At 35.4% G+C, this 15,447-nt stretch overlaps 2 protein-coding genes across 3 annotated transcripts in view; one reads left to right on the forward strand and one right to left on the reverse strand.

The window, feature by feature from the left end:
- LOC106881138 (integrator complex subunit 2) overlaps positions 1 to 2,163 on the reverse strand; it is a 31,479-nt gene extending 29,316 nt beyond the window's left edge. Inside the window, exon 1 of the mRNA XM_014931412.3 lies at positions 1,768 to 2,163. Within this exon, the coding sequence (XP_014786898.1) occupies positions 1,768 to 2,078 (311 nt within the window). The 5' untranslated portion in view covers positions 2,079 to 2,163. The remainder of the gene's footprint in view (positions 1 to 1,767) is intronic.
- LOC106881139 (mediator of RNA polymerase II transcription subunit 31) lies at positions 1,726 to 11,722 on the forward strand. Of its 2 annotated transcripts, XM_089354501.1 has the most exons (5): positions 1,726 to 4,217; positions 6,366 to 6,497; positions 8,418 to 8,498; positions 9,760 to 9,856; positions 11,287 to 11,722. In XM_089354501.1, the coding sequence occupies exons 2-5, from the start codon at positions 6,437 to 6,439 to the stop codon at positions 11,681 to 11,683; spliced, it is 636 nt and encodes a 211-aa protein (XP_089210627.1). In that variant the 5' UTR covers positions 1,726 to 4,217; positions 6,366 to 6,436; the 3' UTR covers positions 11,684 to 11,722. The 2 variants fall into 2 exon arrangements, with proteins under 2 accessions (XP_089210627.1, XP_014786900.1); XM_014931414.3 differs by lacking the exon at positions 1,726 to 4,217 and having other exon boundaries at positions 6,347 to 6,497.
- Positions 11,723 to 15,447: the final 3,725 nt, after the last annotated feature.

Below are 15,447 nucleotides of genomic sequence, written 5' to 3' on the forward strand. Positions count from 1 at the left end.
ACCCATGCCAACATGGAGGACAGACATTAAACGATGATGATGATAAAATGCTTTTGATCATAGGTTTACTGGATCAAAATCAACCTGGGTCTAGAGAACAACTTTTACCAGGGATCACAATACGGCACCTGTGAGAGGCTACAGTATACAGGGGGGGGGGGGGGAAGGAATCTTCCTTTCCAGCAGGTATGTGGTGTCAAGAAGAGATTGCACCTTTTGAGGCGTCCTGCGAGAAAAGTTGTCTACCGCTGGTTACCACAGATAGTTGACAGGTCCACTCTCAAGAGCAGCAAATCTTAAGGAAGAGGTCGACAGCAGGATCTCTAAAGCTAGCATTGCTACAGGCAGACTGCAGGAGGGTACCACTTGTGTGCTGGATCTGCATCTCAAGCAGCTACTCTATAGCAAACTCTGTTAGGGAAAGCTTGCTGTAGGGAGAGAAGATAAATCGAAAGGCTGTCTAAAAGTATCTCTGAAAGACCAGTGAATTGTTGTTGTTTAACCCTAAGTTTGTTGTTTAACCCTAAGTCAAACCCTAAGTCAGAGCTGTGATTGAAAATATATAGGCTTCTCTAGGGCTACAGTAATCTAAAGTGTCTTTCCTTTTTTTTTTTTTTAAAGACAGGTCAGTGTGTTTGGAGAGTAATTTATCTTCTATTTCTGACAGGTCAAGCATGCAACGCATGAGTGGCCTGCAGGCAGATTTACAACGTTAATTCAAATTAGGATTGCAATAATATTGAATTACAAAAAAAAAAAAAAAATCAAAACGTTTTGAAGATAAATTACTTTAACCAATGAAACAATGTCTACAAACAAAACGTTTGTTTATACAATGAAGTTAGGATAACAAAATAATTGAAACTAAATTAGTTAAGACGAAAGTTGATAAATAATATCTAACTAAAAATGGATAGGTTGAGCGGACAACTAATAAACAATAATAGAATGAACTTAATAGGAAGTTAGTTTTAGGTTTGGCCTATCTCAGGCAAAAATTTCGAGGAAATGTTTTAAAATAGGAACAATAAATTCAAGTCTAATAAAATACTGCCGAAATAGTCACTGTATATTTAAGTCGTTTTGGACAATGTTTAGTTTACATCAACAAGTGTCAACAGACCTGATAGTGTAGTATATAAGACACTTTACACAGGTCCAACCCCAGTTGACAGTTATTTTTTTTCTTTGGTGTAGGTAAATAGTTATGGATTTAGCGTGGTTTATATACTCATATGGACAAAAAAAAAAAAGTAAACAAAAGTCGGTTCGAAGGATTTTTACATTGGATTATTACATAGGTGTGTGTATGTATGTATAGCCCCCCCCCCCCCAAATATCTAGTGATCAGTGAAAGACCTGAAAAGGTAAGAATTCTGCTCTTTCTACGACACAAGAACTTATTAATTTTACAAACATTGTAAATATTACACTTTTGTGCCACGTTAGAGTATCAAATTAAAAACTTCAGATATGTTTATAATAAAATCAATATTACATCAGAGCTATCTTAAAATAAGTAAATAAAAACTTGATATTGGAATCTGAAGACAGGTTCGATCCCGTATTCATCCAGTATTTTTGGTTTACCACATTAAAAGTCGTGGCAATTTCATGTTGATTACATAACAATATTTCGTATCTGGTGGGTAAAAATCAAAAATAATACGATCCTGTTTCAATAATAAAAAGGTAAAAACAAGGGAACAACCAATTCCGGTTTTTGTATTCAACCACATTGCTTTCTTTTTTTTTAGATCAACTCACCGAAGATTTTGTTCTTTTTTCACGTCTTGTTCAAGCGAATGGAAATCGATAGATAAAAGGGCTACAAGTCCATTAACAACATCGAAATTGGAGAGAATATTGAGGACTGTTTTGCGCGAGGTCGCCCAGGCTTCGCTGGTATCGACGGATTTGCAGAGCGCCATGCGGACGAGCGCCGGCAAGACGGGTCTCAACTTGGACTCGTTCATGCGAGATAAACAATTCACGTCGACATTTTGCATCGCCTGGAAAATTTCAGGATCGACAGGAGAAGATGGGCAATCCATTGTAACGGCTTTCGGTGTATCCATTAGCAATGCGCAGTTAGAAAGTTATACGACAACACTGCCGAAAGCAGACCGAGCTGCCATAGTGGGATCGGAACAATAATGCAGTAACGGCCATTCTCAATTTCTATTGGATAAAATTAAAAACAATGTCTCAACGTGAGAGAGTGGGGGGAATGTATGAAATTGAACAACTCAGCTGACCGAAGGGGAACTTAGCAATAATCCTCAAATCTTTTGTCCGAATTTACAAGCGATTTACTATTCAATTCTTAGACAGTTAGGATGATTTTTAGAAGAAATATAAGTTACGAATTTGTAAATATTGTTCTAAAACTTGGGCAGTCGAGTTGGTAGAGATAATAAAGAGCTAGACTTGATACTTTGCAAAAATGATTTTCTCTAATTTTTTTCCGGGTCGTTGGACGCTTACTTATTCCTCCATGTCAAACCCTGCTAAAAATATTGTCCAGATCAGAGATTTGGCCGATGTTGGCCGTTTATTTTAATCATTTCTGATTTATTTATTATAGAATGATATACTAAGGCATTCATTACACAGGAGACTATGAACATCGACTATATCAATCTCACAAGTCTGGGAGGATCTACAAACATATCAGACCCAGGAAACTACTTCAGCCCTCATTAGTTGCTGACTCTTTCCAAGAGTCACATTTGGAATGGTAACACTGCTTGACACTAACAAACATCCACGAATACATTCCAACTTCTGGCCTGCAGATGCACTGTTTTCTTTGAATGAATGAATTCATTAATTAACTGCATACCTCATTGCCGATCAACTCGCCAACCCACTACATCAGGCCAACAGATGCACTATTTTTCTCTTTGCATATTGTACCTTTACAACAGCCCCTATGTGTGTATGTAAAGTAGTATTTGATTATCGCTCTAAGAATCTGATGAACTTCTGGAATGTAATATGTATATCTAAGTACGAAAAGGGTGTGACAGGAAAGGTTTGACCAGGTTCTTGAACTGAGATGGAAGATCTAATGAAATTAGAAGGAATTCTTAGAATGCATAGACCTTAGCTTTGAGAAAACAAGTCAAGGGCAATGACTCGTGTTAAAATGTTTCAAAGTAATTTCCCTTTATAGATGTAACGTTTAAAATACTGGTCTTAGTGTTCAACAAGAGACTTTTCACATGGTCATTCAACCTGTTGGAAATAACAACGAAATTTTCAACAAAATCATACTCAACTGTCTTATATAAAGAATATACTGGATAATGTAGTTCCTCACATACAAAAAAGATGAGATAGTCATAACTGGAACGACTTCCATCAATGGTCTGTTCAATCAAAATTGATCTTGTGTGAATTAAAAAAGTTTATTTCAAGTCAATGAAGAAAGGTCTTTGTGCAGTTGCTCAATGTCCAAGAAATAGCAGCTAAATTTTCTTGAGATAATATCCTACTATCTTAAATAAGGAAAAGACAAATTGGACAATTTTATCCTATATATTAAGACACCCACCCTCCAAAAAGAATTGAGATAACATATATTACATGAACTAACAGGAAACATCCCACTCCAGAGGGCTTAATTTTCCTTAGTAATAATTAATTTTAATTTAAGCACAAGTGGTTTTGAGGGATCTAAAAGCAATTTGGAAGCTTGCTATGCAATAAAGTTAAACTGGACAAAAATGCTACAGAAACTTATGAAATGCTCTCGAATGCTTATGAATTAAGATGTATGAGCTAAGTATCTGTTTTTCATTGGCAAGTCCATCAGGAAGATCATGATAATCCCCTTTTTTGACATCAAGGGTATCATCTACATCCCCTAAGTTCCCTCTGGCAAGATGGTCAACCAAGAGTACTTTGTGGAAGTTTTGAGGGAGTTTAAAAAGAAATTTCATCATGAAAGATGAGAGCACCTGCATCAGGACAATGCACCAGTCCACAATTTCCATTTTAGTAACCAACTACTTGACAGAGACGGACATCAAAACCGTCCTTCACCCTCCCTACAGTCAGGACGTTGTTCCGTTACTTTTGCTTGATCCTGAAGTTGAAGATGAAGGAGAGGAGTCTGTAACAAGGGTCCTGGACACCTTCACTTTGGAGGATTTCCAAGGGGCTGGAGTACTACAAGAAGTGCATTGAAAGGAGAGGATCCTACTTTGAAGGTGATCAGAGTTTTGTACTTCTTTGAAATTAATGTCTTTCCTGAAAAAGTCTCAATACTTTTTGAATGCACCTTATATCTCTCAGTTATCATCATCGTCTTCTAAATTCACTCACAAGACTTTGGTCATCTAAGGGCCATAGAAGAAAACACTTGTTCAGGGTGCCACACAGTGGGACTAAACCCAAAACCATGTGGCCAAGAAGCAAACTTCTTACCACACAGCCATATCTACACCTAATTTAGATGCTTATAATTAGTCACACAGCAAAGTTATTCTACTGAACCACGATATTAACTAAAGTTGTGACAAGGCTTGTAAAATTTACATCATTATGTAAACCTAGAACAGGACCATGAAGAAGAGTAGGTAAGATAATTGGCTGTTAGCTCATATCTTAAATTCAGACTCATAACACACTTTTTATTTATATCTGGGCTGTTACTTCATTTCACATTTTTCAAATATCCTAGATATGAAATGACCAATTAGATATTGGGCTACTTCCAGTTAATAGGCTGCTGAGTTCAAAGTGATTGAAAATATTTTGTTGTTGTTGAGATCCAGGTCAGTCTAGTGCCATGGGCATATTGTGTAGTTGCATGGGAGCCCCATGGGTTAAGAGGCTCAATGCTAATCTTTGTGCCCCGTGGCTTGCAATCACTGAATATGATAGACCCCCCCCCCCCCCGCCCAGTAGATTGCTTTGCATAGAGGCTTCTAATACTCTTAAGATGGTCTAGGGTCAGCCCAGATTGTTTTGTTTTTATCTCTTAGTCAGGAAAGAAGACCGTGCTTATGTCTCTTTGCAGGGCCTCGGAGACTAGTGAGGAGGGAGAGATGAAAGGGAACTCAGCCGGAGACCTGAATACTTGCAAAGCAGTAGATACTCCTAAAGGCATCCAAGAACCATTTAGTAGAGTTTTAAACTAGGTGAAGGATTAAGTCTACCATTCAAGTAGGCCATTCCAAGATTTGAACTCAGAACAAAAAGAACTGCAACAAATTGCAAGGCAGTTCACCTGATGCTTTATTATTCCCACCTGTCCACTAACCTGTGCTGATGCATCATTTATCAACACTGAAAGGATGAGAAGCAAAGTTGGTTTTGACAGGATCTGCATACAGAACAGAACAGTCATTGACCTCAATAAACTTACGACTAAGCAAACCAAAGGCGAGCCAGACTGCTCTACTTCGGACATTATGTATCTTGGACTACATTATGAAATGTTTCCATCTTTTTTTTTCAAGACAGTAGGGTGTAATTTGAAGGAGATTTGACTGCCATTTCTAACGGGTCGATATACTTAATTAAGTATATCGACCCGTTAGAAATATTGTTTCACAAGTAATTTCTATTTTCTTAGAATGTTACCTGATATCCAATGGGGAATTCTAATCCCTTACTTGACAGGTAAAAAAAAAAAAAAAGAGAAAAATCACGGGTGAAAGTTGGCGGCAGGAGGGGCATTAGTTTCTGCTTGAGTCGTAATGGCATGGAAAAACAAATGTTAAATTTCTTCCACCGACGAAGAAATTTATTTCATCTTGAAACCAAAACTAATCACCGACACTTAGATTTTGCGAGATTCCCATTCTCTTACTTAGTTTTCAGCTCGTCTCCTGCCCTTATCATTTTATAACTTATATTTATATTCTACTGTTGTAGTGTTTGGTTCCATTCACAAATAGTTCTTAGGTGGGAAAAATGTCTTCGGAGTATTGTTTCTTAAAAATGTATAACAGTAACCTCCACTTGCACTTTCTTCTGGACTAGTGCACTAATATTTATATTTCCAAGTCATTTTGCCACAAACGGAGACAGTTACATAGGATTTAGATAAGACAAAAAAACTACTAAAAGCTTGAAAACCAAATCAAAATGCGTTATAAATAAAAAATATATAAGCGTTGCCGACAAAAGAAGTAATAAATTTGTCTTCGTTATTATTATTATTCATGACATGCGACCCATTTTCAATTGTTACAAACAATTCCTTTCACTAATTACATTTCCTCTCTTAAAAATCTGAAGTTTTATGGACATGTAAAATAAAAAATAATAATTTCTTTAAATTACAGAAGTCAAATAATTGTTTGTAATTTTTAAAAATCTTTGTTTGATGTCAGATTTTTTTTTTATAGTATTCTCAATTATATCCAATAAACATCACAACATCGTTACTGCGGTTCCATAAATTGACGGAAGTAAAATTATGTTTGACGGCATTTTTCCAAGCATGGCTTCTTCTCGAGTCCCTGTTCATCCCAGCCAAGGTAAAGAATATCATTTTTATCTTTCTTTCTCTCTATATATATCCACATACACACAATATTTTATTAGTTGAGAAAACTACAGAAGTAACTAAAATGTTTGAGCCAAGATATTTATATATACACATAAACCAAAATCTATTTCAGCAACGTAAAATCCCGTTTCAAATTTTTGTTTGTTTTCCTTTTGTCACGGCGAGAACCTTCTTCAACATGTTTTCATATTGGAAAAGGAGTTTTATTAAAAGAGATCCAAGAACTGTTTGTATTATTTTGTTATTTGGAGAGAAAAAGTGAAAGTAACAGACTAAAAACATCCCGAAGTCTATAATACGAAATCTTCCCATGCTTTTCATAATGTTCATAAACAGTATGTCTGTTTGTATCACTTTAAATCATTTGTTTTATTTTGACAGTTATTTTACTGAATAATTTTTCATTTAAGTTGGACTGCCAGTTTATTTATTCGCTGCAAATTAAAACGAACGATGACCTATTCGTAAACAACCAGAACCATCATACTGATATATTATTTGTTAAAAATAATAATAATAACCAAATGCGAGGTTTCGTTTTGTGATGCAGAAAATGAAACCACTGAAGTCGGCAGAGATTGGCATAAGAAAAAATAAACGAAAGTAAAGTAATGCTCGGTAGTACTCGATTCAACTCGGCAATAGAATGCAACTAGAAGAATGTTTTTGCTTTTCTTTTCTTTGGAACTGAAAATTTTGTGTCAAAGAAATCGCTGACCCTGTAACACAGCAAGCACCTGTGAGAATGTGCAGGGTATCATTAACATTGATGAAGTGATTGAAAGGAATCTTGTCGAAATGGATGGAGGTTTTAATGCGATGAACTTTGATAGTACAATTTACTTTCTCACATCATTGGGATTAATTCATAATACAACGATATGCTGTATTGAATTAATGCATTTTGTGAAAATAAGCCACACATTACCTTGTATTGCTCATAATGTTGTGGTGGACACAGTTAAATGCCGATGACAGCATTATCCTGTCTAGTTCTTTCATTTTATTTTATAAAAGAATAAATTATACTAAAATAAGTAAAAAAGAACTTTACAAAAAATTGGATTTTGCAATAGGAGTTTGTTATATCGGATTTGTATCACTGGATGCCCTTTGAAATGCCAACCACTTTACAGTGTGAACTGGATGCTTTTTATGTGGCACTAGCACTGGCAGGGTCACCAAGTCAGTTGCAAGACAAAGATCCTTTGAGAGGGGATGGGGGAATGGGAGGAGGTGATCTTAGGCCAGATGAGGAAAGGAGACATAAACAGATGCCTTGCTGTAGAGGAGATACATGGTTACCTGGTGAGAGAGAGAGAGAGGTCAAGATTGAGGCCAGGGAACAGGTGGGATCCTTCTGATTTGGCAGACACCATTTGTTTTCTAACGAAACACTTTCAAACTTGGGACACTGGTAGAATGTGTCATATAAAACATCTTTTACTCTTAGTGTTGTTGAGAAAAGTTTATATTTTTAAAGTTATTTTGTGTTAAAATCAGACTGGAATCTGTTGCAGCCAGCCCTGGTCAGACCGTCAAACCCATGCCAGCATGGACAACAGATGCTAAATGATGATGATGATAATATATATATATATAAATAACTAAGGTTATTTCATAAGTGGCTGTATTCTGGCCCCAAAACGTATGAGCTTGCATTTATTTTAAGCCATAATGTAAATAGGTAGTCTATTAAACTGTTGGGTTATAAAATGTGGTATCAGACATGTGAAATATTTGGAAAGCTAATCTGAAAGATAGATTCTGAAGGATGTGAAACCTGATTTGCTATTTTAAAATGTGGGTCCTTTACTGTCTTCCTACTTAGTTGTGTTTGCCATTAAAAAATAAAGTTTAACTTTTTTTATTTCTTTTTTACATCCAGAGACTGATGAGCAACAAAAACTTCGTTTCCAAGTGGAGATGGAATTTGTCCAGTGTCTTGCAAATCCCAATTACTTAAATTGTAAGTTTATTTACTTTTAATTTCTGTTTTTATATCGCATTTGATATCAATGAAAGCCTTCTTGTGCCTATTATCTTGCTTGGAAAAAGATGAGGGTTGGTGTCAGGAAGGGCATCCCTCTAGAAAATCTGCCTCAATAAAACCAACCTATGCAAGTATGGAAAAGTGAATGTTAAAATGAGATAAATTTCTTATCTAATGGTATTGTTAGTACAACAGCTAGTAAAGCATGAAGTTCATTTAATTTATTCATTTCATTCCTACTTCTTTGTTTAATGTAAATGTGTTGATTATATCAGTCCATGCTAGTCATACTATCTGTATGTTTCCTGCTTGCATAAATTAGAAATATGAATCTAATGATTTTGCCAGATTTAACCTTGGTGACATTTTAGATGAGCAATCTACCTTTTGAATGCATCAAGTTGGCAAATTGGTGGCAGTCATTAGAGCAACGGAAAAAAAATGCTTTGTGGTATTTGTTCTGACTGTACTCTGAGTTCCAACCCTGCTATGGTCAACTTTGCTTTTCACTTTTTTCATGGTTAATTAAAAAAAAAAGAGCCCATCTATTTGAAGACCTCTAAAAATGTTGAACCTGATGTCTTGTGGTATTTCTTCTGGCTCTTTGTGTTCTAAGTTCAAATCCCACTATGGTCTACTTGGTAGATTTAGTCTGTTATCTGGTTTAATATTGCAAGGTGTAAAGTTCATGTTTGGAGTTTCAGTGAGACTACAAGTTCACCTGTGGTCCCCAGTCACATGCGTACACACTCTGGGATCATGTGATCCGTAGCAGCTCATCTTGCTATTGGCAGTTGTAGAGGATTTGCTGACTGAGTTTATTATTGGAACAGACGTGTACTGAGTCCACTTTGATAGGCCAAGTCCCTAGTTTGACGATACCTTCCTCCCTGTCACTGTCCAGTCACAAAGGCCCAGTAAAGAGTCATAAGTACTATCTTCCAACTTGACTTGAAAAAAAAATTTTTTTTTAATATTATTTTGTCTGAATTTGTAAAGGCACATCACTCATCTAACCTTGCCCAGACTTGTGCCTCTGAGGGTAACTTTTTAGGTGCAATCCCATGCTCATTCTTGACCGAAGGGGTTCTTTACGTTTTTGTCTGAAATTTATTTCATGTTAGCGTAGAAAATAAAGAATTTATCTTGATGTTTTGAATAATTTTTTTTCGCCTTTGATCTAAATTATTAATATACAATGATATATAATTAATCAAACGATGTGATATTTTTGCAGTCCTTGCCCAAAGAAACTATTTCAAAGATCCATCATTTGTGAACTATTTAAAATACCTTCAGTATTGGAAAGAAGCAAAGTATGCAAAATACCTCAAGTGAGTCAGTCTTTTTAAACTTCACTGTTAATAAAGATTTGTTGATGCTATAATTTTTAGGGTTGTTATTTTACTGTTTGAAATTAGCTACTCCTGATAAACAATTATCTCGACTACATACTGTAAATATTTGTGCTGATAGGATTGGCTTAGAGAGTATGCAATGGAAGTTATTCATTGGGTTGCTGATATTCTGTTGGTGTGTTTATTACTGAAGAAAATCCTGCTTAGATAAGATTTCTATTTGCAAGGCTGTGTTTAACTCTTCATTACTATATTTCTAACCAAAATACATCCCTTGTGTGTTTCAATTAAGTTCTAGAATAATTGTGAATTTAGTCTGGTTTCATAAACCGACTCTTTTTTTTTTTTTATTAATCAACATAACGTGATTTTTGGAACATAGTTTAACAAAAGGTTCTTAACCGAATCTATTTTGTAATTTTTGTCTTAAAGTGAATCTAATTACAGGTAAATTTAGTAAAATATAAAATTATTTAAATTTTGCTTAACCTTTTAGCATTCAGATTTCTTTATCAATGAAATGCTTATTTATTCACAATGTTTTGAATTAATCATGCATTATCTTGTAGCTTCAAGATTTTGATGATATGAGTGATTGTTTTTAGAATGACATTGTAGGGTAGGTGTGAGAGGTTGGATCTTGGTCAGTTTTAACATAAAACAGGCAGAATATTTGTGCTGGATAGGGCTGGATTAAACATCAACATAGAAAATGTGTTTGAGAACGAAATTTTTAGCAGCATTTCTTCTGTCTTTTTATGTTCTGAGTTTGAATGCCACCAAGGTTGACTTTGCAATTCATCCTTTCAGAGTTGATAAAATAAGTACCTGTCATGTACTGGGGTTGATGTAATCAGCTTCCTCCTCCCTTCAGAATTTCTGGTTTTGTGCCAAAATTAGAAAGAGATCTTTATCCAACCTTCTTGACTGGCCGATATCAAACAGATCTCTTCTCTAATTGAACGCCTTAGTAAACTTGTATAATGGGGTGCTGAAAAGTTCCTGGCTTTGAGGGTACCACAAAAGGCCTGGTTGGAGGCTCAACCTTCTGAGTTCTACAGGGCTCAGAAAAACTGAAGGACCACTGCAATAGGTGTGTGAATCTGAGATGGGATTATATTCAATAAAATCATAATTAACTGATCCTCTTGCATTTTCTTTCATCCAAAGCTGAGAACTTTCCAGTATAGCCCCTCATACGTATTTCCAGTTACCTTTCTCTTTTCTGTGATTGCTTCTTTGTAACTTTTCTTGACAAGTTCATCTAAAGCAAGTCAAATAAGTTTGGAAAATTGGTTGTAGTTTTAATATCATTAATCTTGTAATTAGTTTTTTTTTATTTTTTATTTTTTTTTTTATTAAATTAATTTTCCTGTTTGTTTAATTTTGTCATTGTTATACCCCAGGTATCCACAGTGTCTGCACTTCCTGGAGCTGTTGCAGTATGAACATTTTCGTAAAGAACTGGTGAACTTGCAGTGTGCAAAGTTTATCGACGACCAACAACTGCTGCACTGGCAGCACTACCAGCGCAAAAGAATGGCACTGCTGCAGGCGCAGTCTGAATTGGCAACATCTCAGCAGCAACAACAACAGCAACAACAGCAGCTTCAGCAGACAGGTGCAACTGGTGGTGGCCCTGGTGGGGTGGGAATTCAGTCTGTACAAGGAGGTGGTGTAGGTGCTGGTGTCACCACTGGCTCCCAACCACAGCAGATGGGTGGTGCTGCAGCAGTTTCATGCCAGCCAACCCTCACCACACAGACTGGTTCATTACAACAAATCACTCAGAAAGACAAATGAATTGAATCATTAAAAATATTTTTTTTTCCTTCGCCTTCACCACGTCTTGTTTTTTTTTTAATTGTTTTTAATTTAAACTTTTTTTTTTTTTTTACATTCTGTGTGAATACGTAAGTTTAGATAGGTTTTCTACAAAGGTAAGGAGGATCCTATAAACATTAGACAAGTGTGAGAATTGCTGAAACCCCATCTTCAAAATTAAATTACTTTCATTTTATGCTGGGAGGAAAACTATACAGAGGCTAACACTGTATGAGACTGTCTAATCCTGTAGTTTTGTTCTAAGTAACCTTTGCGGGGACCCCTATACCAGCAATCATCAACTTATTTTCATAACAGCCCACTTTTAATTTCTTTTCACATTAGTCCATGTCTCACATGTATATATATATATCATATTTTATAACAATATTCCTCTATATTACTCCATCCTTCATTCCCATAATTGCCATGCTTCTTCTGTGAGCAGAAATTAATCATGACACAACCCTCATTTAACATCTATTTTTTTATGCTGGCATGGGTTAGATGGTTTGACTGATACTGGTAAGCTGGAGAGCTGCACCAGGCTCCAGTCGTCTGTTTTGGCTTGGTTTCTGTACTGGATGCCTTCCTAATGCCAACCACTTCAAAGAGTATGCTGGGTATATTTTACAGGTCACTGACAATAGACTATCAACTGCTCGATGTGCCACAAGCATTTTAAATTTGAAAATTGTTTTGTAAAGGTTCTGCCTACAATGAATATTTCAGTGCTCCACTTATGGACCATGGCCCACCTTTTGCTGACTCATTCTATACTGTTGTTTGACCTGCTGACAATAACAGGTAAACCTCCCAAATTACACCTTGCTCTCTTTTAAAAGCCATAAATAAATTGGAGAAAATAGCTCCTGCTGCCCAAAAGGACAGGATGGTCATGGCCACTCTGGTTTCAGGACAACACCATTTGTTAGTGTATATTCCTATGTTACACGTTGAACCTGTAATGACATCACAATGAGCACGTGGTTATAAAAGCTCTGTCTGAAGCAGTAATCATTTTTATTTATGTACTTTCATCAAACAACTGAAATGCATGCCTGTGTGCCTTGGGTAAATGTTATTTTTATTATGTTGTATATATAAGCTCTGGTCTTAGATTATTTGTCAGCATGTTATTTTCTAATTGTTCTCAGGGCATTTATTTATAGTGATCATTTCTGTTTTCAAGCCTCCACATTCTGGTTATCTCCATTTCCAGATCTTTGTATATATATTTGGATAGATTGTCCATTTTCTTTAGAGATACATTTTTGTCTTTATGAACTGATACATGGATCAAGGGGACACTTCTGTTGATAGTCCTTAATCAATATCCAGTTGATTTGCCCTGATCTCCCTATCTGTGTAAATTGGCATATCCCAAATTAAGGTCACTTTCTCATTCGCTGAGACTTTTTGAGGCCTGTGCATATACTGTCTCTTTTCAGTGAGTATTTTATAATACTGATCGAGTTTCAAGTTTATGAAAGGTCCAACTCCCCTCCTCTCTCTATATATATATCTATCTATACACACACACTTATTATATAGAAAGAACACAAATGGGGGTATGGTTCACTAAGGCTGTTTCAGATGTGTTTTTTATTGATGAATAATTTGATTACATCATGAAAAAAACATTTAATTTATCTACACTTCTGGATTATATTACCCGTGGTCTCAACCACCTAATTCTTTTTTGCACATTTTTGTGCAATAGCCTTGGGCTGACCTAAGTCTTGTGGGTGGATTTGATAGATGGAAACTGAAAGAAGCCTGTCATATATAGGAGTGGCTGTGTGGTAAGTAACTTGCTTACGAACCACATGGTACCAGGTTCAGTCTCACTGCGTGGCATCTTGGGCAAGTGTCTTCTATAGCCTCAGGCTGACCAAAGCCTTGTGAGTGGATTTGGTAGACGGAAACTGAAAGAAGCCGGTCGTATATATGTATATGTTTGTGTGTCTGTGTTTGGCCCCCCAACATCGCTTGACAACCGATGCTGGTGTGTTTATGTCCCCGTAACTTAGCAGTTTGGCAAAAGTGACTGATAGAATAAGTACTAGACTTACAAAAAATAAGTCCTGAGGTCGATTTGCTCGACTAAAGGCGGTGCTCCAGCATGGCCACAGTCAAATGACTGAAACAAGTAAAAGAGTATCTATATATATATATATGTTTGTGTGTCTTTGTGCATATGTTTGTCCACCACCACTTGACAACTGGTGTTGGTGTGTTTACATCCCTGTAACTTAGCAGTTTGGCAAAAGAGACCAATAGAATAAGTACTAGGCCTTACAAAAAAAAAAAATCATAAGGATTGGAGTCAATAAGTTCGACTAAAATTCTTCAAGGTGGTACCCCAGCATGGCCACAGTCTAAAGACAAACAAGTAAAAGATAAAAGTATATACAAACTATTGAAATTGAATGCTACTTTAAAATATTACTCACCTCAAATCATTTAATATAAGAGCTGGTTATTAGCACTTCTTTTAATTTGTAATTAAATTGGTTAGACAATTTCTACAATAGCATAAAAAATTATTGGAGCCTAACTGTTTTATTAATACCTCACTAATTTATCACAAAGAATTTTACTGACTGACCTGACTAATTGTTTTGAATGACCACTGAGATTCTAATAAACAGGAAATGACTGACATGGCTGCAGATTTTAATCTGATTTGTGACTCATGTAGAGAATATATGTATTGTGTGACATCAGAGCAGGATACTGTGTGTTAGTAAAAGAATATTCTGCAAAAATATAATTAAAAAAGAAATTGTTTTAAATACAACTAAAAACTACGTAAGATAGCACTCCCGTCTAAAGCAATTCCTGTTAATTTTTTGATAAGAAAATATAATGAAACCTCAATACTTGAAGAAAACTTAGTAATGTATATTTGCTCATTTGATAGATTAGATTTTTGCTAAAATGAAATAGCTGATAGTGAAATAGTATCCACATTGAAGTTGTATTGTATCAATTGTGCAAACTTTGTAAAGAATGTGTTTGTTCCACATTGTTGAATGTTTGGTTTCTGATGCAAGAACTAGAAAATTTAGTAGTCTTCTAGTAGATGAATCCAGTGAAACCACATTTCAAGTAACTTTTAGGAATAAATACAAGTCAGTATATATATATATATATATATCTATTTATAGATTTATACCAAAATTTGGCAAAAATATTGTATCTGTTATCAAACGTAGCAAAATACTCACAGGTGAGTTTTTGTATTTATATCAATTTAAAAAAGAGCTAAAATCTGATCCATTGTAAAGACTTTATTATGACCTATGATCATTTCGATGCAATATCCAGATCGATTCATGCATATTATAAAAATATGGGATATTGTATCTCCTCAGGGTCTTATTAATTAATAAGACCCTGAGGAGATACAATATCCCATTAAGCAAAAATCTATTGGTTACTGGAACTGACAATAACCAATATTCATTAACACAAACAGAGTAGCACTATTAATATTGAGAAATTTTTAATTGCAAACATGCAATCAAAGAGATCCTTTAGAAACGATGCAATAGTTCCAATATTAAAATCTAGTTTGAATGTCTTTTAGTTTGGTAATTCACAATTCTGCACAATTTTCCCACAATGCTGTTAGCAAATGTCTCTTGAACCAAAGACAGAACTTTACATGTTTGTGTAACCTGTTAGAAACAGCAACCCAACCACACCTCACGTCTTAAGCAAGATATATTAACTCA

The sequence above is a fragment of the Octopus bimaculoides genome, chromosome 6 (genome assembly GCF_046866305.1).
Source record: "Octopus bimaculoides isolate indiv1 chromosome 6, ASM4686630v1, whole genome shotgun sequence".
NCBI lineage: Eukaryota > Metazoa > Mollusca > Cephalopoda > Octopoda > Octopodidae > Octopus > Octopus bimaculoides.